This window comes from Microcaecilia unicolor, chromosome 2, assembly GCF_901765095.1.
Source record: "Microcaecilia unicolor chromosome 2, aMicUni1.1, whole genome shotgun sequence".
In the NCBI taxonomy this organism is placed as follows: domain Eukaryota; kingdom Metazoa; phylum Chordata; class Amphibia; order Gymnophiona; family Siphonopidae; genus Microcaecilia; species Microcaecilia unicolor.
The window spans coordinates 136,569,839-136,594,854 of NC_044032.1; the positions used below are offsets into that span (position 1 = coordinate 136,569,839).

The 25,016-nt window shown below is 40.0% G+C and overlaps 1 protein-coding gene across 1 annotated transcript in view; it reads right to left on the reverse strand.

The window, feature by feature from the left end:
* Positions 1-6,467: 6,467 nt before the first annotated feature.
* EDIL3 (EGF like repeats and discoidin domains 3) overlaps positions 6,468-25,016 on the reverse strand; it is a 346,239-nt gene continuing 327,690 nt past the window's right edge. The window contains exons 8-9 of the mRNA XM_030193358.1: positions 9,470-9,625; positions 6,468-6,706 (exon numbers count right to left, since the gene is read on the reverse strand). Of these exons, the coding sequence (XP_030049218.1) occupies positions 6,557-6,706; positions 9,470-9,625 (306 nt within the window). The 3' untranslated portion in view covers positions 6,468-6,556. The remainder of the gene's footprint in view (positions 6,707-9,469; positions 9,626-25,016) is intronic.

A 25,016-nucleotide genomic window follows, 5' to 3' on the forward strand; every position in this document is an offset into this window, starting at 1 on the left:
AGGTTCTGCATCAGTGATATAATAAATACAAAATAATTTCTTCAGAGCATTTATGATCTCTTTTTTTTCTGTGAAAAGATGGTATTATTTTGATGGCTAAAAAGTCTGTTAAAACATTTTAAATAAGTTTTTGGATAACTGTAAATGAAAAAAAAAAAACCAATATGGACCTACATACCAAAGGTTTCTTCCCATTGTAGTTTTTCTGGGTGGGGGGGGGGGGGAATAGCTTAGTACATTGGGTGGTCAAATGTTTGTTTCACGTACAAATCAAATTTGTTTCTTTCTTCAGGCTCTAAAGAGGGAATTGTTATAGATCCTTGTAAGCAGAGGCACTGAAGTACTAAATGTTACAATTAAGACATTCAACTTTGTAGACGTGAGGAATTTGTTTCACAGGCACACAAACTTTGAAAACAAATGTCAAATTAATTACCAGAAAAAATCTCATGTTTCTCTACCAAAGGTCACTATGAAAACCACATAATAACAGTACTTATGAAAATGGTAGCTAAGTTAGAAAACAATGCTAAAACAACTGGTCAATCTAAAGCATTCCAACTCTACTAAGCCATAACTTTTTGTGAAGAGCCTAAAGTGCAAAACGTGGGCAGTGTGTTAGTCAGTTATCCTCCTGAACCCGTGTACCAAGTTTTATTTTTTTAAGAGGCCTTCCAGATATAAAATTACTTTTCATAAAGGGACCTACTGTCAAGAAGGAAAACATTAATAGAGGTAACTTACATATGTAAATGTTGATACATGTAAACTCAGAACAAAATAATCCACTGAAAATCACAAACCATGCAAAAAAGGAAGGAAAAGCTTCAAAGAGCTCCAAATCCAGAGATTTGTAGAGCTAATCTGATCAAACCTGTGATCAAATCGTTTGATCACTTTAGCTCTATAAATCTCTGGACTTGGAGCTCTTCGAGGCTTTTCCTTCCTTTTTTGCATGGTTTGTGATTTTCAGTGGATTACTTTGTTCTGAGTTCATCTTTATTGGTTTTTATGATTCCACACCCAATTCTTTTTTGTTTAAGTGTTTTCTAATGTTTATACATACACATGTATGTCTGCCATTTTAGAATCCTACACCTGTAAATGATCCTACTTAAACAGTACAATGGCCACAATCTTTCTGTACTTTCCTTATGAGCAGGAATAGACAATGGGGGATTAAGGAGTAGACCTCCATTAATCCCTCTGGTTAAAGGCTGCCCAAAGGAAACACTCTTAGAAAACCTACTTGCCTGGGAACAGCTAAAAATCCCAACATTGTTACATTAAGGCATGTGCATTCCTTTTCTAAATTGGAGAATACATGTGTAAATTTTGGTTTCACCCGAGCTTCACCCCCTTGCTATCTACACGTAGTGCAGCTTTACTCATGTAAATACTAGCTTTCTAAAATTAGGCTTCCTATGTGTATCTGAGTATTTACACATGTGGATCACAATCAGTGTTTTTTTTTTTTAATCACTCATATCTACTGAGCTTCCTGGTTGAAAAATGCTTAAGAAAAACTTTTCTTTTACCAAACAGTATACAAGCACTGGGATTCAAAACTAATCTTTCTCAAGTTGAAATCATTAGACGATGGTATATGGTCTATGAAGACACCAACTCTAAAGAAAAAAAACAACACATTATCCCAAGCTCCACATTTCAACACAAAGTAATTTTTTCCATTGGAAGACCTCTTTAACACTGTCACTGTGATTGACTTTCTCTTTAACATTGTTAACTAAGACTGAAGACTGGGCCGAATTTATGTATAAATTAGATAAGCTACTGCTTAAGGTTTCACATTACAAGAGGCCACACATTTCACTAGCATGGAAAACTATTAAGCCTGAAATGTATTTCCCACTTAATTGAGAGGGGCCTCTTAAATGTTACAGCTTAGGGGCCATGATACACATAAACCCAGTCCTTGACTATGAAGACCACTTCATATACAATACAAATCATTATGGAATGCTGTTAACATCATTATATAGACAATACATTTACACTCCAGTGGCATTTGTAATGTAGCACAGATTAAAACAAAAGAATCTAACAAATAATGTTGCACAGAATCTCACTATTTGTTAAGCACACTCATCGGTTAGATTAATAGAACCCTTCTTACTTAATGTTTTGAATATTCCATGTCTAAATTAAATGAAGCCCATGACCCGAGTTTGAATCCCACACTGGGATTTCTGTCAGGTAGCCGGCTAGCCAACTCAGCCATCCATCCACTTTTGGTCAATAAATAAGTACCTGGCCGTAGCCAGGGGAGGGGGTAAAGATGACTGGGGAAAGTGATAGCAAACCACCCTGCTAATAGTCTGCCATGGAAAACATCATGCAAGTGGCTGCCCCTGTGAGTTACTTGTGTAGAACGACTACCTTTACCTTTAATTACATCCTAAAGATTTCAAATCATGTTATGGTGTCTGTTTCAAAGACAGCATCACCAGGGCTCTACAAAACACTATAACTTTTGCTAGTGCACATAAGTGGTTTAAGCATATGGTGATTGCCGTGTAAATCCATTCGTCAGGGATATGCACAGGGAAATCAAATTTTGATTTGTTTATACTTTTTCCATGTTTAAAATTTTTTTTGACACAAATTTCTTAACACATGTTAAAAAAATGTTAATGCATGCTAACCAACTTAGGGACCCTTTTACTAAATGGCAGAAGGGGTAGCACAGGCTTGGCAAGTAGCAAATTGTTAATCCTGCCCTGCACTAATCAGTTAGCGTGGGGATAATGTAGCTGTACTTATTAGCATAGCCACTCCAACTCTTAGCCCCCAAATACATGCCCACGCGCACATGTTCAAAATACCAAGGGACGCCTCAGTGCACCCCAAAATATGCCATTATAAGCTGCAGTAAACGTGCATTAATGCTTAACACAGCTTGGTAAAAGGGCCCACAATTTATAACTTGTTCCATATATACCCAGAATACAATTTTGAAATACAAGCTTTTGTTTAGAACCATTTCCATTTATGGATATTGATAGATCAAAATTTCCATATGGGAAACTGGCCACCTATTCACATTTCAATCATTAAGCTATGTGGTGGTCTCCATTAAAAAACAGGGGCAAATATTTTAAATGATCTTTCAATTTTATTTGGGAATTAAATCAGAGAAAAATTCACTATTAAATTTCCTACCCCAGTTTATCTGGACAACTTGTCTGGTTTAAATTTTAATGATTATCTTGTGTTGGGAACAGTTGTCATTTAATCAGATAGTGCCAATATTTAGCATTAAGGCCTTATTCTATAAATGCTATGCTCTTAAATTTATGCTCATATATTTAGAAGTTTAATTTATGATCCTAAATGTATGCTAAATGTATAAGGGTAATGGGCCCGTTTCTATATATGACAACTAAAATTAATGCACGATAGGCGATCATACCTAAGTGTGTTCTAAATACCATGCATAAATCTATACATGATATTTAGAATATGCTTAGGTGTCGCTCATATGACTAAATATACGCACATCCATCTACACCAATGAAAAGCTGGTGTAAATCCCTGTGCATAGCACTGGCCCATATTTTATAACTACTACAACTAATCATTTCTGTAGCGCTACTAGATGTATGCAGTGCTTTACACATTATATGCAGGTACTTTCCCTGTCCCTAGAAGGCTTGCAATCTAATTTTTTTTTTTACTTGGGGCAATGGAGGGTTAAGTGACTTGCTCAAGGTCACAAGGAGCACAGTGAGAATTGAACCCAGGTAGCCAGGATCAAAGCCTGTTGCACTAACCACTAGGCCACTCCAACAAATGTAGATTTTGGAACACCCATGAAATGCCCATTTCCACTCCCCTTAACCATGTCCGTTTTTGTCTGTGCGCATTAGAATTTAGGCGCAGTACATTATAGAATATGCTTAGCAATGTACTGTATGTGTGTAGATTCTAATTCTTTTCAATTAGTGCTCATTATTGCTTGTTAAGAGCTGATAACAATGCTTAACTGCTTGTTAAAACAATTAATCTACATGCGTAGTTATGGAATGCATATAGAATCAGGAAGAATAGGCCCTAAATTAGGAGTGTGAATTTAGGAGCATAACCTTTATAGAATAAGGCCCTATTTGCTTAAACAGCTGGATGAGGGCATTTTGTTAGAAGAGGCAAATGAGCTCCTGGCTCCTTTAAACCCTAGCTAAAATTTGCATGGAATTTTTTACGTTCCAGGTTTTGGAAACTCATGGCAAAGGGGGGAGGGAGTGTTCCTTCCTGCAATAATAGCAGGCCAGATCTTTATTTTGGAACAAGGTGTGGTTTTGGAAAGAGACAGGACTTTGATGACGGGGGGGGGGGGGGGGGGGGGACTTGAAACCTTGTATCCCTGTGGCAGGATAGGAGAGAGGGTCATGGGGGCATGTTAGGCCCATGGACCAACAGGAATTTGAGATCCTCTAGGGAGATGGTACTAGTGGACCTCTGATTTGGTCTGGGGTGCTCTTAAAATTTATGCAACCATCTCCACTTCAAAGGACATATTTTTTTCTGTTTGCAGCTAGCTCTAGGATTTTTCAGCCAAAATAAGCCTCTAAAGCCTTTTTTATGTGCTCATGTTTTGCATTTCTTAGCATTAATAATCTGATTTGCATGATTTTGTATCATGGCAGCTCATTAAAATGTGCTCTTTACTACCTCAAAATGTACTTTTATGATGCAACTTTGCATGTTTCTAAGCATTATGGGGCAATTCTATAACAGGGCACTTCCATTTAGATATCCCTATGTTATGTGGGGAGCACCTATCCTACAATGGCATTTGGGCACTCCAGTTCCATTACAGAATACTAACATTAATCTGCCTTCATTGGCGTGCCTACATTTAGGTGTGACCATAAGTTACATGTATATGATGGAGACATGCCCAAGCCCCTCCCATGCTCCTCCCACTTACACTAACTCATGTGTCACTTTTTCTGTGCAGTTACATGTACAAGTCATGTGTAACTGCAACACTCAGTTATAGACTTGTTTTATTGTGATATTTTTCAGGTGAAGTAACCTTTAGTGAAGCTTCTGTGCACTTTAGTATACAATATAGGCTGATCAAGAAATCACTGTCCTAAAGTTAATTGGATAACTTTTATCTAGCTAATTTTATCCAGCAATTTTCACTGTCACTCTCTTCACTAGCTAGGTCGTCCTTGTAAAACTAACAGGATAACTTCTCAACTTATCTTGAACTGGATTTCTGGAAACTGAATAACGGCTACACAATGATTAAAACGCTGCAAGTTTGCATTCTGTATAAAAATATGCACTTCAGTCTATAAGTAAAAATAGAAGTGAGTAGCCTATGCATGTGTACGTTTACCTGGAAGAGAGGTTGGGAAACGATTTGCACTGATGGACATAACTTTTGAAAATTCAAATGTGTTAATGTAAAATTTTCATGCAGAAGCTGCATGCTGCAAATTGTGCACCAGTGCATCGGTTTCCAGGGGTAATTTTCAATGCAAAACTATGTGTGTACTGTCATTCAGAAAATCTAGCAAAGCCCACACAGGTAGAACACAGGTGTACTTTTCATTAGTGCGGGTAACTGTAACATTTCCTATTAAAGATAAAAAATTAGATCCAAGGTTCTGCACTTGAGCAAACCCTTTCCTTTCATCAGAGTACTGTTTTTGCTTTTTAAATAAGACAGCATTCAGACTTTACTAAAAAAGAATGTGTTGAGTATGCATAGCTATCAAATGATTCTCATTTTGGTTTCTTGCAAAAAAAATTGCAGATGTACATTTCTTACAGATTTTTGACTGATAGAGCATTTAAATTCATAATGTGCTGAAAACAAATTTGTTCTGCTTACAAAAGGGGTACTTAATCCAAGCAAACAAGAAAGATGTATTTAAACACAGGCCACAAACCCTCTGTTCCTACAGCATGCGTGGTAGAAACTAAATACAAGTAAATGTTGTGTGCTTTCCACTTAGAAACATGAATGAAAGGTAGTTTTATAATAATGTGGATATACCATGGATTATCTTTCAAAACGTGAATAGCAGATATTGACAATATTTTGATAGGCACAAGGGAAATAATTAATATAATGCAGTTATCCCAGAGAAAACTTATTGCTAAAGCTGCAGTATCACTTTTTACAAGTATGATTCCAATATGAATTGGAGAAACAAGTTACCAGCCAGCTGTAAAGGAGCTGTGTCATACCTTCCCCTACCACCCATCTCTTGTAAAAAGGATGCTGCTTTTCTTTTTCAACACATTTCAACCAGTGCAAACAACTCAGAAGAAAACCAAGAAGTTAATTTCACCGTAAGAGGGGACAAAAATACTGTAACTGATTTAAGGGACAAATTCCAATGGGAGTATTTTAAGGGCAGGCCCACACCACCTTGCAAAGAACACTGGCCTACCAAAGTGAGCACTAGTCCATGAAAAACCACTTCAGTTCCTACAGGTTTGCACAGTTTTTTTTCCTATGGAGATTTTTTTTCCAGTAATGTTGACAGTTGCTTTGACCACTGATGATGGTTCATCAGTCCTCTTCTGTACATCCTAACAGCTCTGCTCGCATAGTGATCCTGCCATACCATGACCACGGGAGGATCCGAATGTGCCGTGCATAGATCGGAGGCTCGATGACATTCTTTCGATGTGTGTCGTTATCAAAATTGCCCTGAAACACCTGCAAATTTTAAAAAAAGAGAAGATACTACATAAGCAAATACAAACACACTAATTATGCACGTATCATTGTACGCTGCTTTGAACATTGTAAACATAGGATTTTAAATTTTTAAATAACAATTATTTGCTGAATGATAACAGACATGAGTGGAGCTGAGGTGTTGCCTAATTGTCAGAGAAGCAGACGGAAGAACAGGGGACGCAGGGTTCAAACTTTGCTGACACTCCTCTGCAAGTCACTTTACCCTCTGCTGCATAAGGTAAACACTTTGCTGAATAAGCAAAATGACTTATTCGTTTAATGGCAGCAGTTGTATGGATGTGAATTTTCAGCAGTACTATATAGATAATGGGATAAATATTCAGCTTATGGCGGCGAGTGTTTTGTTGACCGCTGCTGGCTATTCCGGGATATTCAAAGCTGGGCAATGTTTGGGCTTCAGAATTAAGTAACTGATTTATGTGGCACCAGCAAACACATAGCTGGTTAAGTCTATATTCGGAACTTAACCGGCCACAGGTTGCCACATAAAGATAGAACTGCGTTTTATGTGGTTCCATTGATGCGGTTACCCTGGTTGGTTATGTGCTGACTATTGGCACTTAACTGTCCAAGTGCTGACTCCAACCCTGGAACATCCCCAAAATACCCAGTTTTCATTTAGGCGCTAACTTCTAATTTTCAGTGGCGATAACTGGTTAACTGCCGCTGATAAGTGATTTAACTGGTCAGTACCTGGTTCTGGTTGGTTAAATCATTTTGAATATCAACCAGAATGTTTCTAAACCACTCCAAGATTATCCAAATAGTGCTGAGGTGGAGCAAGGGTGTTTTGTCTAGCTATGTTGTTAGCAGTGATCAGGGCTGCAGCTAGTTTTGTACGACCAGTGAGGTTGCATAGGTCACAAGGGAAGCTGGAGCACCAAAACTGCACCCTGTCCATTAGCTTCCCACGCTGGAGCCAGAGGCATAGCCAGAACTTCATCTGGGAGAGGGCATGAGCCAAAGTGAGGGGGGAGGGGGGTGGGCATATTTTGCCCAGTCTCCCCGTCACTCTTGACCCCTTCTGTAACTTCACATACCTGGGCTAGCAGGGGGTCCCCAAGCCCTGCCGGAAGCTTTCCTGCAGAAATATTCACCACCACACTGCCTGCCCTGCTTGCCTGCCCGGCAAACATGCTCGTTTTTAGTGAAATTGAGCATGTGTGATGTTTGAGCGCTTAGATTTAGGCGCACTGGGCCATATTCTATAACTAGGCTACCTAAATTTTGGTATGCCTATTTCCCCACCCCCTTTTGCCTCCACACATTAGAAGTTCGGCACAAATGCTTACAGAATACACTTAGTGAGTTGTGCACCTAAATTCTAATTAGTGCCAATTAGTGATTATTATTATTATTATTTGTTACATTTGTATCCCACATTTTCCCATCCATTTGCAGACTCAATGTGGCTTACATAGTACCGAGAGGCAATCACCAGGATCGGTAGAAGAACAAATATGTTATCAGCACTCATTAGCTTATTAAGCCAATTAAGTTATGTGCAGTGATATAAAATTCAGGGGTTAGCGTGCATTATTTTTGATGCCCAAATTTGGGTGCTGTATACTGAATCTAGTCCCAAGTGTACAATGGGTTTCCTTTGATCACTGCTATTGACATCACTGTTATCTTCAATTGGTTTGAAGTTGGAATATCCCAATAGAAGTTTTTTTTAGAGACTGAAATAGCTGAGATGTAGTTTGATAAAGAGTTGACACAGAAGTAAATAATTCCAGTTACTTCCTATTAACTGCTAGATAGGTTGTGAATACAAATTAAAAAAAAAAAAGACATTGAACTGGAGTGCAGTAGTAGCCTAGTGATCAGAGCAGTGGGCTGACAACCAGAGAAGCCAGGAATGAAATCTTGCTGCATCCTTGTGACCTTAGGCAAGCCACTTAGCCGTCCCCTGCCTCAGGTATAAAATTAGATTTAAGCCCTCCGGGGACATGAAAATACCTAACATATCTGAATGCAATGTGTCTTGAGCTACTGCTGAAAAGGCATGCACTTAAAAAGGAGACTATGATAAAATGAGAAGAACGGTGAAAATAAAAACTTATAGGAGCGGCTGCGAGGGTCAAAAATTTACATCAGGTGTAGATGCTGTTCCAAAACACCATCCTGGAAGCCCAGGCCAAATATATTCCGCGTATTAAAAAAGGAGGACGGAAGACCAAACGACAGCCGTCGTGTTTAAAAAGTGAGGTGAAGAAAGCTATTAGAGCTAAAAGAAAATCCTTCAGAAAATGGAAGAAGGAACTGACTGAAAATAATAAGAAACAGCATAAGGAATGTCAAGTCAAATGCAAAGCGCTGATAAGGAAGACTAAGAGGAACTTTGAAAAAAAGATTGCGTCCTGAGGAACTGAGTTTGAATCCCACTTCAGGCACAAGCAGCTCCTTGTGACTCTGGGCAAGTCACTTAACCTTCCATTGCCCCATGTAAGCTGCATTGAGCCTGCCATGAGTGGGAAAGCATGGGGTACAAATGTAACAAAAAAAAAAACTTGGTTTGGGGGAGCAACCGCTCCCCTGGTGCCCCACCCAGCTACACCATTAAAACTAATTTCATCTGGGAAACAAGCTTACTGGAATACTATTCTCCAAAAGTAACACACTGTACATTAACTTGCTATATAAACTTAGTTACTATAGTCTTTTTTCTATATTTCTGAAAATACATCTAAAATATTAAGTGCATAATTGTCTTACCTTGTCTTTTTTCTGTTTTTCATCTTGATATATAATCCACTGTTCCCCATTATTACTGAAAGCTAGCTTGTAGGAACCTACAAATTGTACATGTCCAAAATCTTTAGCACCTTGCGTAATTATACCCGTCACTTTCATAGGAAGGAGGAGATCTATCTACAATGAAAATAAAAATAACACAATATTTATAGAATTTCAAGAGGCATAAATACAATCTTTAAAAGAAGAGAATTATTATATATATTTAGGTCAAACCATGTAAGATTTGGGATTGAAAGATGTTTGTTAAGCGTACATTTTATTTTCCTAGTCCTGCACAGATTTTAACCATTGTACAATTATATAAAATGATAATTTTCATTTAAGAAGTATTATGGAAAACTGACAAACTAAATAGTTAACAAATCATTGGGATCTGATGCTATTCACATACAAAACTGCAGACCTGCACCTTGTATTCTGTAGGCTATATTTCAAATCTGCCATTATGTCTGAGGCCAGGAAGGTATTCAATATAGTGTAAAAAAAAGAGCTCTGGGGTTGATCCACGTAACTACAGACCAGTTTGTGCTAGGTAAAATAATGGAAAATATTTTTAAGAACAAAATTTTAGTTCATACAGATAAATACACTTTAATGGGGAAGAAACAGCGTGGATGTATTAAAGGGAAATAGATCCTCACTAAGGGGTCCTTAGGTGTAATACCATCTAGTAAGAATCTTACATGCATTCTCCTTTAACAAAACACAGGGAGATGATTTTTTAACCTCCAAACACACCACTCGCCATTTGCCCACCCTCAGGGTACAACCTAAATTCTACTCCCATGACTCCATAAAAGCATATTTCTGAAACTCTTTACCCTGAATGAAGTGATAAAGAATTGAAATAGCCCTTCTGAACCTCCCCAAACCCTTCCATAGATTCTCAAAGTGTTCAGTGTCATCTGTATCTTCCTTCACCCACCTCTGTTGTGAAATATAATACTTAATCTGCAGATAGCTGAAATAATCTTTACTGGGAATATGAAATTTCTCTTGTAGTTCCAGGAACGTTAGTAGGTCCCTCACATCCAACAAATCCCGAAACCTAAGCAGCCCAACTTGTTCTAATATTGCAAATTAGTTCTCCTTTGGCCAACTGAAAATGCAGATTCAACACTTAGGTAAGCCATAGATGGTGGGTTCCATACAATATTACAATATTATTATTATTACAATAATCAAGGTGGGATAAAATCATTGTATAATTAATCTAAATTGGTCAGGTTCAAAGTTGTTTCTAAAGCACCTACGTTTTCTTAGTAATCTAAAAACTTATTATGATTGCTCGGACCGGAGGTTCATAGGTAAGGAAATTATCCAAGATAACTTCTTTTCAGTTGCTAAACACTGGAAAAAAAAAAGTCCTTTTTTTAGGGACCCACTAGGAATGAAAGTCCCGCATTAGGATGTGCTAAGTCCAGTCCGTGGTGCTGGTTTTCAACCCGTAGAAAATGTCAACATTTTTTTCCCTAAAATGCATGTTTATGCCTCATGCACTTGGCACATAAACATCCATTTTTCCTGTATTTTAGAGCACCAACTTCTGTTCTAAAATACTAATGAAACTTCAGGTGTTCTAACATGGATGTCCTCAAATCTGACTTCTACATTGTTCCTAAAATGGGGCTGCATGTGTAAAAGGAAACAAAAGCAGGTTGAGATGAAGAGAAGTACTCTGACAAATCAGAAAATGCACAGTTATTTTAACAGTGTTTACATTTATACGCCTTGGTTGAAGTGTTGTGATTTGGTCTATGGAGTTTTGCTCTATGTTACAGTTATGCTTGTTTACTATGGTGGCTATTTCAGAAGCACTCCCACTTGTAAATGAGAGCTTTTAAATGTCTGGAGAGGTCCAGCTATTTAAATGTCAATTCAAAAAACGGAAAGCTCAGTACATCTAAATGGCAAGGGGGTGTGTGTGTGTGGGGGGGGGGGGGGGGGAGAGAGAGAGAGAGAGAGAGAGAGAGAGAGAGAGAGAGAGAGAGAAAAGGGAATCCATATCTGCAGTGGAAAAAAATAGATGTTGGAATTTACACCAGCTCTGAGACACATCTAAATGTCTGCTGTAGTAGGGACAGCTGTAAATCCCTAATCTGGGCCCCCTCCAAATCCAACAGTCCACAGTTCACATGATCACCTCCATTCCCATCCAGTACCATAGTTGCCCCTATGTGACTAACCCCCATTCCGCTCCTTTGCTCTAGATACCTTCCTCGTAGCATCCTCCAGCCCCCAGGGTCATCCCCCACTCTCTCCCCTCTGAGAGAAATACCCCCAACCATAGCACCCCCAATAGCAACCCCCATTAATGACACAGCATCAGATATTCTTACTCTGATGTTACAACCCTTAAGGCAGAACCCTCTCTGCCCCCCCCAAATAGAACCTCTTCCCATGGCCCCAAACCCTAATAGGAAGTCCCTCCCATGGCAGACCCTTCTTCCCCTCCATTAACTCCTGCTACAATGATCCTCCAGGCTCAAAATAGCCACTGAGATCTCTAGCAGTACTACTATAATATTACTGCTAGAGATCAGCCTTCGATAGCAGCAGTACTGCAGTGTTACTTCCAGTGGTCTTAGTGAGTCTGAAGGAGCATCTCAGCATGAGGCTCTACGTTTGAAGAACCATAAATTCATTAAATAAATAAAGGTGCTTAAAAATAAGTTCAAACTGAACCGTTCAGATCTTAAGACAAAAATGCAAGCTAAAAGCATAGATACAGGCAAAGGGCTGACAGCCTGGACAAGCACAGCCAAAAGCCAAGCAGGGAATTAACAAAAGTCTACTTTAAAGATGATAACTGGGATAAAGTCTCACATATTTTATAGACATGAGTATTGACTGGTGACCCACTATAGATTTGCTTTTGCAGCAAGCTCCTTCATTTTGCATGGAACTTCCTCAAATTAGTTTTAAAATAATGCAAAATGATATTCTTAATCTTCTTTCACCTTTTTCCCCATTACTAGAAGTTTTATCTTTACTCCTCTTTTCTTTAATGATCAGGATATACTGTGCTGTCAAGACAATGATAGTTGGGACTTTATTGTTTAAGTATATTTATCAATTTTATACATTTTTCTAAATACCTGTAAACATGCAGTCCTGTTACATCAGTCCTACAAGCAAGAAACCATTATGCTAGTGTGGTATTTTTATTAACTCTAAGTTTATGTGATCATAAAGTTTTAGTGTGAATTTACCATTAAATCCTCTGAATTTTAATGAGACATATGTACTGGTTTGAATTGTAATGAGGAGTGGGAATAATATGTAAACATAAATATTTGCGAACTAATACAGATTGCTTTTTCTAAGCTCATTAACTACATTGTAAATTAAAAGAATGAATAATAAATAGAAGCTGATATGTAACTTAGACTGTACATCTGTTTCAGTTGTTGGTGTTTAATAATCATAGTACCAGAAGAGTTTCCACTATTTGTTTAGCTGTTATTTGGTTGCACATTTTCTCATTTGTTCCATTTTGTTGATTCTCTCTCTCTCTCTCTCTTCAGATCATACAAGTTAAGGGTTAAATCATTTAGGGGGCCCTTTTATTAAGCTGCAGTAAAAAGTGGCCTCTGCTAGTTTTGGCAAATGAAATTGTCACGCGCTGGACCACATTTTATCGTGCTGAGAAAAAGGCCTTTTTTAAAATGGGGCAGTAAATGGCTGTATGCTAATGTTAAAATTAACACACAACTATTTACTGCCTGAACCCTTATCGGCACCTATTTAGTAATTGGTAAGGGCTCACGTGCTACTCATGTGGTAACCGGGCAGCGTGCGGCAATGTGGCTGTGTTGCCAATTACTGCCGGGAACACCCCCTGTGGGAGAAAATAGAAAATTATTTTCTACCGCTGGAAACTGCCTGTGCCAACTTCAGAACTACCACCGGGCTCCCGCGCTACCCTAGCGGTAGGGCCGATTTGGCACACGCTACCCGCACGGTAACCCTACCGCAGCTTAGTACAAGAACCCCTGAAATTCATTTTACCCTCTGTAAGACAAATAGATAAAGGGAAATGACAACTTTTGTAAAATGAAATGTTCTGGTGATATAGAGGCATATTTTCAAAGCACAAAGCACTTAGGCCCCAATGATCAAAGGTAAATGCGGACGCTACAGGTCACTAGCACCAGACAAGAGCCTGCATTTACCAGTGCACATATGATCAGAGGGGTCTGGTGTGGGAAACAGCACCCATGCCAGGGAATACTGCAGAACGCATTTAAACTTCCTCATATGGTATTGAAGTCCCACCTACTGCATCCCAGGATGCACTGGGCAGGGCGCCGTCATTTAGAAGGAGGCGCCTCAGGAGCAGGAAGTGCTACTCTCTCCTCCATTCTAAAGGTACAGGGGGGGTTGGGGGCACTAAGCCACCAGGGAAGGTAGGGGTAGGGATGTCCACTGGGCCACAAGGGCCAGTCTTTTGGTGTTGGGGAGGGGGCTAGAGATCCACTGGAACTCCAGCCCCCTTGTGTCCATGTACTGGGGGGGTTGGGGGGGAGAAGGTCTGTGTGCCATCAGGGAAACTTGTTTGGAGGTGGTTAGAGCATGTGGGGGCAGGGGAACCTCCTGCTTGACCGGTCTGTGGGAGGATTGTGCCTTGGGTGCATGCCCAGGCACAATCCTCCTGCAGAAGTCTTCCGATGATCAAAACTAATAGCATGCATACATTTGCATGCTATTAGGTTTGATCATGAGGGCTTTAATCCCCCGTGCTGTTCCAGAACTAATTTTCCAGTACTGTTCAGAACAGCACAGAGGATTTGATCATCAGGGCCTTAGACTTACAAAGTTTCATAATAACCTATGGAGCTTTGTAAGTCTAAGTACTTTGAAAATGAACCCTATAGTTTGGGTGTGTGGGGGGGGGGGGGGGGGGAAAGTAGAAGTTGGAATGATCACAAATACCTGTCTACAGCATTGGAATGATCACAAATACCTGTCTACAACATACAAGCCATATCTGCTGCCCTTCTCAAAATTCTACCTGACCTTTATTCACAGCCTTACCTCCTCTCTCATACATATGAAAGCATATTTCGGAGGGGTAGCTCAGATTTCAGTTGAGACATCCAGGTCAAGACAAATTTCCCTGCATGTGTGCACATACCAAGTCACAATCAACTTATGTTGCATAACAGTTTCTTAGCAGACTATTAGTGAGGTGGTCTGCCATTGCCTTCCTCAGCCATCTTTATACTCCAGCTAAGAATGGGCACTAATTTAAGGACCAAAAGTAGATGAATGGCTGAGTTGGCCATGTGCTGGATAGCTGACAGAAATCCCACTGTAATAAGTTTAAAACTCAGGTTGTGTGTGTAGTATGCAAGCTATCAACATAAACTGAATTTTAAAGCTCTGATTTTATATAGCTAAATACTATGCGTGTTTATCTAGGAGATACAGAATGCTGTAAAAGTAGATGCATTAAAGCATCCCATCTATACATGCAACTTTTGAAACTGTGTGATATAAATAAACTAGTGGAACCATGCCCGTATCCTCAACAATGAAACAGGGCCCTAGGAAGGCTGTCATGTAAGCTTTATTTTTCTCTCTCCCCTGCCCTCCCCTCATATCCAGCGATTCTTCCCTCCCCTCCATGTCCAGTGATTCTCTTCTTCTCTGCCCTCCCATCCGTGTCCCGTGATTCTCTCCCTCTACTGTCCTCCCAACCCATCCATCAATTCTCCTCTGCCCTGCCCTGCTCTCCCCTCGATGTCCCACAATTCTCTCCTCCCCTCGATTTGTACCTGAACATTCTCTGGCTGGCTGGCACTGGCTTCCGTTCCATTTGTAACATCCCTCCTGATCTCAGCTCACCTCCAGCGTTCCCTTCCCTCTCACTCTTCCGCCCTCTGACGTCATTACGTTTTGACACGAGGGTGGGACAGTGAGGGGGAATGGAACGCTAGAGGCTGGTTGATGTCAGGAGATGTTACGAACCCAGGCAGCCAGACATGGAAGGTTGGAAGTGCAAATTATTATATAGGATAATAAATAAGATGTATATGCATATTTCAATCTTATATATTGTTTGTCCCATTGGAGAGGGGATGGATTTGATATACTGCCTTTCTGTGGTTACAATCAAAGCAATATATGCAGGTACTTATTTTGTACTTGGGACAATGGAGAGTTCAGTGACTTGCCCAGAGTCACAAGGAGCTGCAGTGGGAATTGAACCTGGTTCCCCAGGTTCTCAGGCCACTGCACTAAACATTAGGCTAGTCCTCCAGTCCATTAGTCTACAAAGCAGTTCAGAACAATTTTATAACATATTACAATCATAATAATAAACATAGCAATATTCCTCAAAATTATCATTTAAAGCAAATTCAAATAACTACACGTTACATTTCTTCCAAAAAGTAGCACAATTAAGAAGCATCTTTGCATTTAGTAGGAGGATGTTCCATAAGAACATTTGATTGTGGAATGAAGCTGGTGCCCAGGAATATAACAATCACAAAATAAAGGAACAACCCCATATAGAGATAAAAAATTAAGAAAACCAAAATTAGAGATGGATGAGTAGCCTTCCCAGTAGATCCACAGAAACAATCCAGAAGTAGGATCAAAAGCAGTCCAACATCAGGGCCGTGCCAACACGGTAAGCGGGGTAAGCACTGCATGGTGGTGCCGACCTCTGGAAGGCGCCGCTCCGTTCACTTGCAAAATCATTTACTTGAAGTTGTGATTCTCCTCTCTCCCCTGCCCTTCCCTCTCTGCGGAAGAAAGTGAAGGCAGCCCAGCAGTACTAACTAAGGCAGACACCTCTGCTGAAGTTGCTTAAAAGAATACAACCAGTGCTATATATGTCTTTGGTGTGGGAACAACTTCTTATTCGGGGTGAGCTTGAAGTGAACAACATTCAAATTAAAGAGAACAGGTTTGGAGGGAGGTGTGCAAGTGAGACTGGGGAGAAATAAAAAATAAATAGTGTAATTGTTTGTTAAAATCTGTAAGTGGTTCAAAGTTTTTTGGGTTTTTTTTTGAGCATGTACACTGAGAGGAGGGCATGACTGCAATGATGTGTGCATAATTATCTTATCAGGTAACCTGAGATACCTACAGCTAAAAGCCATTTCATTGGCTGATGGTTCAAACAGCAGGTTCAAAGAGGAAGTTTAGCTGTGAAGAGCTGGTAAGTGAAAATCTGATTGCTTTTTTTGTGTGTAATTACTAAATGTTTATTTCTTATATATCTCCACCATTCATGATGTATTGTAAGCCACATTGAGCCTGCAAAGAGGTGGGAAAATGTGGGATACAAATGCAATAAATAAATAAATATAAAACATTCTGCTTGGATAGGAAGAGTTTGTGATATGTGAAAATACATTTTGCTTTAATGAAATTGCTAAACTTTAGAGTCAGTGCTTTTTTTGTATTTGTTTTTAGGTTATGGATTTTGTTGGTTTTTATTTATTAACCTTTTTATGTCTGTGCAGAAAGTACCTTTGAGAAAGAACTTAAAAAAGAATCCAGCGCTGGCTTCTGTTCTTTATGACCTGGCAGAAAGGCATTTGCTCACCCTATTGGTAGTTAAAGATGATATACTGCTTAGTCTGGGTAAGAGAGATATGGAGAATGACAGAAGGGAATGACTGTAAGGCCCACTTGGGTCTGCCCAAGCCTGAAACAGTGCTGCAGAGATTGCACAGTTTCTGGCTTTTATGTGGTTCAGGGGAGAGAGGAGAGGGCAGGGAAGAGAGATTCTCTGGACATGGATGGATGGAGGAGTTGGCGGGGAGAGAGGAGAAATGCTGGTCTTGGATGAAGGAGAGGGGAGAGAGAATTATTGCTTTATATGGATACAGGGGAGGGGCGAGAGAGGAGAAATGCTGAACATGGTTGGAGGGGATGAGAGTGGAAAAGTGCTGGACATGGATGGAGGTGAGGAAAGAAAAAAGGAGATGCACATGGATAGAGATGAGGGAAATGGAAGAGAGGAGAAAAACTGCACATGGATGGAGATGAGGGAAAGGGAAGAGAGAAGAAAAACTGCACATGGATAGAGAAAATAGGCAAAAGCTGGATCCACGTTATACCTCCTCCAGTCAATTCCACAGAGGAGGACACAGCTTTTACTTATGGATGTAGGGCAAGAAATGAAGAAGAAAGGATGAAAGTAAAGAAATAAATGGAAAGGAAGCCCTGGAAACGTAGTTAAAAGAACAGATAGAGAGCAGCAGAATATGTCCACTTTGAGAATTTACATCTGCTATCTTATTTTGCAATGTATAGCAATTTGTTTTCTAAGAATATTGCTGATAATTCCTGTCAGTGTGGCAAGTGGTGAGCGATCATTTTCATGGTTAAAAATCATAAAAAATTATTTGCGATCAAGTATTTCGCAAGAAAGGCTTGTAAGCCTTGCCATCTTGTGCCACACGGGGGGGGGGGGGGGGGGGGGGGGCGCCAACTGATAGTCTGCAGGGGGGCACCAGAGACCCTAGGCAAGGCCCTGTCCAACATTTACTGAAGAATCAAAATTGAAGGAAAACAACAAGGAATTCTGTTTTGGCATACAATGCCTGCCTGAGGAGTCATAAAACTTTTAGAATGTTTTTCACACTGCAGCTCCTTGTGACTCTGGGCAAGTCACTTAGGGGTCCTTTTACTAAGGTGTGCGAAAAATGGCCTGCGCTGTTGTAGGTACATGTATTGGATGAGCGCAAGTCCATTTTTCAGCACACCTGCAAAAAAGGCCTTTCTTTTTGACCGAAAATGGACATGCGTCAAAATAAAAATTGGCATGCGTTCATTTTGGGCCTGAGACCTTACCGCCACCCATTGACTTACCAGTAAGGTCTCAAGCATTAATCGGGCAGTAATTGTCAGCGTGCATACACTGCCAACTACCGCCTTCTTAGCGCCACATGGTAGAAAATAAAAAATATTTTCTGCCACACGTATCGAACGCATGTAAAAAAAAAATAGAATTACCGCCCGGGGCATGCGGTAGCCAGGCGGTAGTTCCAAATTGACACAAGTTGGACACGTGTAGGTGCCTATGCACCTTAGTAAAAGGGCCCCTTAATTAGTACATAAGTATTGCCACACTAGGACACACCAAAGGTCCATCAAGCCCAGCATCCTGTTTCCAACAGTGGCCAATCCAGGTCACAAATACCTGGCAAGATCTGAAAAAGTTCAATGCATTTTATGATGCTTATCCCAGAAATAAACAGTGGATTTTCCCAAAATCAATTTAATAATGGTCTATGGACTTTTCCTTTACGAATCCATCCAGACCTTTTTTAAACTCCGCTAAGCTAACTGCCTTTACCACATTCTCTGGCAACAAATTCCAGAGTTCCATTGCCCCAGGTACAAAATAAGTACCTGTATATAATATGTAAACCACTTTGCCAACACAGAAAGGTGGTATATCAAGTCCCATCCCTTTCCATTTCAAACTATCTGTTGATGGTTCACATATAAAATCTTCAGATTTTGCCTAGAGTGCAACACTCAGAGTTTATGATGGTGTCTGTTGAAACAGCATTCTGAAAGTTTTATGAATCTTGAGGCAGGCATTGTACGCTGAAACAGGGTTCCATGTCGAGTCTTTCTCCAAGTTTGATGCGTCAATAAAAGTTTGACTGCTTTTGATCCTACCTCTGGATTGTTTTTGTGGACTTGCTGGGAAGGCTACCCACCCAGGAACATAACCCTTCACACAAGTGCATAAATATTTATGGGTTTCTCCCTGAATTATGTTTAAAATCCAAAATAGTTTAAATTCAATGTGTTGGAAAACAGGAAGCCAGTACAAGGCCATAAGGACCAGCTTAATATGGCCCCAGGATTTTTATTCCATACTGCTATGCTTGAACCCACTGAAGGTGCTGCAAATCCACCTTAGGAAGACTATATGAAATATTACAGTAATCCAGTCATGTAGTGATCAACACATGGGTAATCATGAGAGTAAATTCATGTCCTTATTTGGGTGACTCTAAATCCCAAATAAGGACAAGAATTATAAATATTCAATTCATGGAAAAAGCAAGATTGAACTGTAACACCAATTTCCTTCTGAAAAGTAAGAAAGGAAACAAATCATAACTCCAAAATATGTACTTCTTTCTTGGGACAGAGTATCCAATTCCCTAGGGTAATCTCTGGACATAACAATTTAATTTCATCTGATCTAGGATCCTTGATGCCTACACTTTTACACAGCCAAATTTGTGCGTATTATGAAAATATGAGCATTATTTTAGTGATTGAAAATCCATGTATATACAATCAATCTGTATATGTAGATGTCAACTAAACTTTTAAAAATATATCCCACTATTACTGATAGAAAGAGATAAACATGATGGCAGATAAAGGCCAAATGATCCATCCAGTCTGCCCATACACACCGTCCACTATTTGCTCCTCTCCATAAGACATGCCACAGGCAGATATTGCCAATATTCTCTGAAATATCCTTGTCATTTCCATGGGAAATTTAGCTATGGTAAAAGCCTGTCTTTTATCATACCTTAATAATTACTTCCCCTAATGTCGATAAGTGCAAACTGATGCATGTAGGGAAGAATAACCCAAATTAGAGCCACATGATGTGAGGATTCATGCTAGAAGTCACATCCAGGAAGGGGATCGAGGAGGACAATACCTTCAAATCTTCTGTTCAGAATGCAGGATCAGTTAGGAATTATTAGGAAAGGAATAGAGAATAAAACAAAGAATAACACAATGCCTCTATATCATGCCATGCTGCAGTTGTACCTTAAGTACTGTGAGCAGTTCTGGTAAGCACATCTCAAAAAAAAAAAAAGGTGGAGTCCCATTTTAAATGGAATGTAGACACTGGAGGAAACTCAGCAATTTACACCTGTAAGCACTGCCATTTACATGTGTATGGTGGTTTTTCAGAAGTGGGAAAGGCCAAAAGGATAAAGTACAGTGATCCAATACATAAAGTCTTTTACTAAAAAGAAAAAAGCAATTATCTCTACACTTGGCTTCTCTCCAGTAGAAATTAATTTCTGTAGCAAACCAACAAGTCCCCAAAGCCCAACCCAACGATTTTCATGGAGCACTGCTTTAGGGGATGGGGCATATTGAATGCTGCTCTCTCTCCAACAGAGCCATGAAAGTTCATCACTTTTTATTAGTAATTTGATTTGCACAGTTCACTCTTTAAGCACATTATAGTGGGGGTTACTCTATGATTATAAATTATGGGGGTCTTTAACACGGGCTTACTGTTTGCTAATCCGGAACTACTGCTGGCCCAACTAAGCCGCCGCCAGCAGTTCTGGCTGTAGTGTGCACCATTTCCGGTGCTCTGGAGAAAAACTTTTCTGTAGCACAGTGCTAATCCAGCAATAATCGGGCATCACTGCTCACTGCCCGGTTACCACCGGGTTACCGCAAGAGACCTTACAGCCACCTTGATGGGTGACGTTAAGTGCTCTCTGCCTCACGGCCATGTGGTAAGGGCTATCTTACCGTGTGCTCATTTTTGGGGGGATCATTTTAGCTGCTGCAGTAAAAAGGGCCCTGGTGGACAGGAAAAACTGCCCCGCTGCTACCACAGGGCCATTTTTCCCGCAGCATAGTAAAAGGACCCCTATGTCAGCCTACCTAGTGGCTATAAACCAGTGAATTTTTTCTAGCGTAAAAGGTGCCGCTACTCAAATGCCAGTCCACCCTTCAGGGGTGCGGTGATCACTGAGGGACCCACCCCACAATAGCCAGGCCCCCTGCAACCAGTTACAGAATCTATGACAAGGCAAAATTGGTGTGTAGGGCCTGACCTCTTTCATTAAAACTTGGGGACCATGGGTCAATTTTAGCAGACAATGGAAAATACCCCCTCAAAAAAAGCCCTGCTATAAACATATATTTTAGTGCATAGATGACTCAATTATTTGCAAAGAGAGTTACATGAAAGCACTTTTAAAACAAACAGGAGGAACATCTTTTTCACTCAATGAGTAGTTAAGTTCTGGAACTCTTTGCCGGAGTATGCAATAACAGCGGTTAGTGTATCTGGGTTTAAAAAGGTTTGGACAAATTCCTGGAGGAAAAGTCCATAGTCTGCTATTGAGACAGACATGGGGAAACCATTGCTTGCCCTGGGATTGGCAGCACGGAATGTTGCTACCATTTGGGTTTCTGTCAGGTACTTGTGACCCGGATTGGCCACTGTTGGAAACAGTTGTAAATTGTCAATACTCATCTTTGGAAAATACATCAAGCTCAGGGGTTGATGTATTTTCCAAAGATGAGTATTGACAATTAAAATTATAAAAATATAAAAATATAAAAGTGAAGAATAGTGCTAAATAAGTAAAAAGGGTGGGTAAAGTGTACCGATGAAGAGAGGTGTGCAGGAACCATTGCCATTTAGTAATCTTAGTAATGTGCACAACTGAGGACACTAAGAGATAAAAATTATTGAAATTAATGCTTGGACTTAAGAACAGAGGGATTGTGGGAGCAGACACAATATATAAGTACCTAACTCTAGGCACGGCCATTTACACCAAGTAAAACTTGGTATAAATACCAGCACCTAACTTAGTTGCAGAGCAAGTGTATTCTATAATCCTGTGCATAATTTTCTGAAATGCCCATGATCTGCCAATTCTATATCCCCTTTTTCGGCAGCACACATTCGAATTTACATGCACCACTTTGAAGAATATGCATAGTGGGTAGTGCATTAAAATTCTAATTAATGCCAATTAGTGCTGATAATTTCTTAACATTCAATTAGCAGTGCTGGTAATTGCTTAACGTTCAATTAGCAGTGCTGATTAACTTGTTAACTAATTAAGTTATATGCACTGTTATGGAATATGCTTTGATTCCTGTGCATAAACCTCGGCGCGATATATAGAATCCAGTGGTAATTGGCTCCCTATTCTATTAAATTGTGTGCACAAATTGGGACCACGCCTAAATTTACAGCCACAATTTTAGGCAATCTTTATAGAATGAGGAGGATAGGTGTTAATAGTCTAGACATTTACACATGCAAGGGGCTGGTAAAAGCAGGTGCTTAGATTATAGCATTGCCCTTCACATGTTACTCCTGCTTGGCAGCATATAGTTTAACTATAAAACCACAGGGTGGCACTATAATTTCAGTAACATTCTTTCTGTATTTTCTATTATAAAACTTACTGTACACTTTTATTTACTTATGGATTCCTATAGAGGTTCTGCTGTGAAAGAAAAAAGAATCTGGTCAAACTGCCAAAATTCTTTGCACTATTCTCCCACCATAAGGCAATAAACTACTTTTTGACAGCTTTTCCAGCAGTCTGCTGTTACTATATTTTTAAAATAAAGAAAACATGAAACACTGTTCCATTTCATATAAACTTTAAAAAAGCTACATTGCTTGCATTATTTCACCCAATTAAAAAAGTAATGTAGCTATTTTTTTTTCAAACAAGAAAGATCTTAATTTAATAAATTGCAGAGGGGTGGAGTAAAGATATGAGATGGGAAAAAAAGAAAGGGATTGCCTAGGTTTAAGCATCCTTGTTTAAGTAGTCAATACAGGCATTAATATAACAGGATGGGAGAAAAAAAACTTCCAGAAATGTCTTCTTTCTTTTTAGTTGAGAACATAAGTACATAAGTAATGCCATACTGGGAAAAGACCAAGGGTCCATCGAGCCCAGCATCCCATCCACGACAGCGGCCAATCCAGGCCAAGGGCACCTGGCAAGCTCCCCAAACGTACAAACATTCTATACATGTTATTCCTGGAATTGTGGATTTTTCCCCAGTCCATTTAGTAGCGGTTTATGGACTTGTCCTTTAGGAAACCGTCCAACCCCTTTTTAAACTCTGCTAAGCTAACTGCCTTCACCACTTTCTCCGGCAACAAATTCCAGAGTTTAATTATACGTTGGGTGAAGAAAAATTTTCTCCGATTTGTTTTAAATTTACTACACTGTAGTTTCATCGCATGCCCCCTAGTCCTAGAATTTTTGGAAAGCGTGAACAGACGCTTCACATCCACCTGTTCCACTCCACTCATTATTTTATATACCTCTATCATGTCTCCCCTCAGCCGTCTCTTCTCCAAGCTGAATAGCCCTAGCCTCCTTAATCTTTCTTCATAGGGAAGTCGTCCCATCCCCGTTATCATTTTAGTCGCCCTTCGCTGCACATTTTCCAATTCTACTATATCTTTCTTGAGATGCGGCGACCAGAATTGAACACAATACTCAAGGTGCGGTCGCACCATGGAGCGATACAAAGGCATTATAACATCCTCACACCTGTTTTCCATACCTTTCCTAATAATACCCAACATTCTATTCGCTTTCCTAGTCGCAGCAGCACACTGAGCAGAAGGTTTCAGCGTATTATCGACGACGACACCCAGATCCCTTTCTTGGTTCGTAACTCCTAACGTGGAACCTTGCATGACGTAGCTATAATTCGGGTTCTTTTTTCCCACATGCATCACCTTGCACTTGCTCACATTAAACGTCATCTGCCATTTAGCCGCCCAGTCTCCCAGGCTCGTAAGGTCCTCTTGTAATTTTTCACAATCCTGTCGCGATTTAACAACTTTGAATAACTTTGTGTCATCAGCAAATTTAATTACCTCGCTAGATACTCCCATCTCTAAATCATTTATAAATATATTAAAAAGTAGTGGTCCTAGCACAGACCCCTGAGGAACCTCACTAACTACCCTTCTCCATTGTGAATACTGACCATTTAACCCCACTCTCTGTTTCCTATCCTTCAACCAGTTTTTAATCCACAATAGGACATTTCCTCCTATCCCATGACCCTCCAATTTCCTCTGTAGCCTTTCATGAGGTACCTTGTCAAATGCCTTTTCAAAATCCAGATACACAATATCAACCGGTTCCCCTTTGTCCACATGTTTGTTTACTCCTTCAAAGAATTGAAGTAAATTGGTCAGGCAAGATTTCCCCACACAAAAGCCGTGCTGACTCGGTCTCAGTAATCCATGTCCTTGGATGTGCTCTGTAATTTTGTTTTTAATAATAGCCTCTACCATTTTCCCCGGCACTGACGTCAGACTCACCGATCTATAATTTCCCGGATCTCCCCTGGAGCCTTTTTTAAAAATCGGCGTTACATTAGCCACCCTCCAATCTTCCGGTACCACGCTCGATTTTAAGGATAAGTTGCATATCACTAGCAGTAGCTCCGCAAGCTCATTTTTCAGTTCTATCAGTAGTCTAGGATGAATACCATCCGATCCAGGAGATTTGCTACTCTTCAGTTTGCTGAACTGCCCCATTACGTCCTCCAGGTTTACCGTGAAGTCAGTAAGTTTCTCCGACTCATCCGCTTGAAATACCATTTCCGACACCGGTATCCCACCCAAATCTTCCTCGGTGAAGACCGAAGCAAAGAATTCATTCAATCTCTCCGCTACGTCTTTGTCTTCCTTGATCGCCCCTTTTACCCCTTGGTCATCCAGCGGCCCAACCGATTCTTT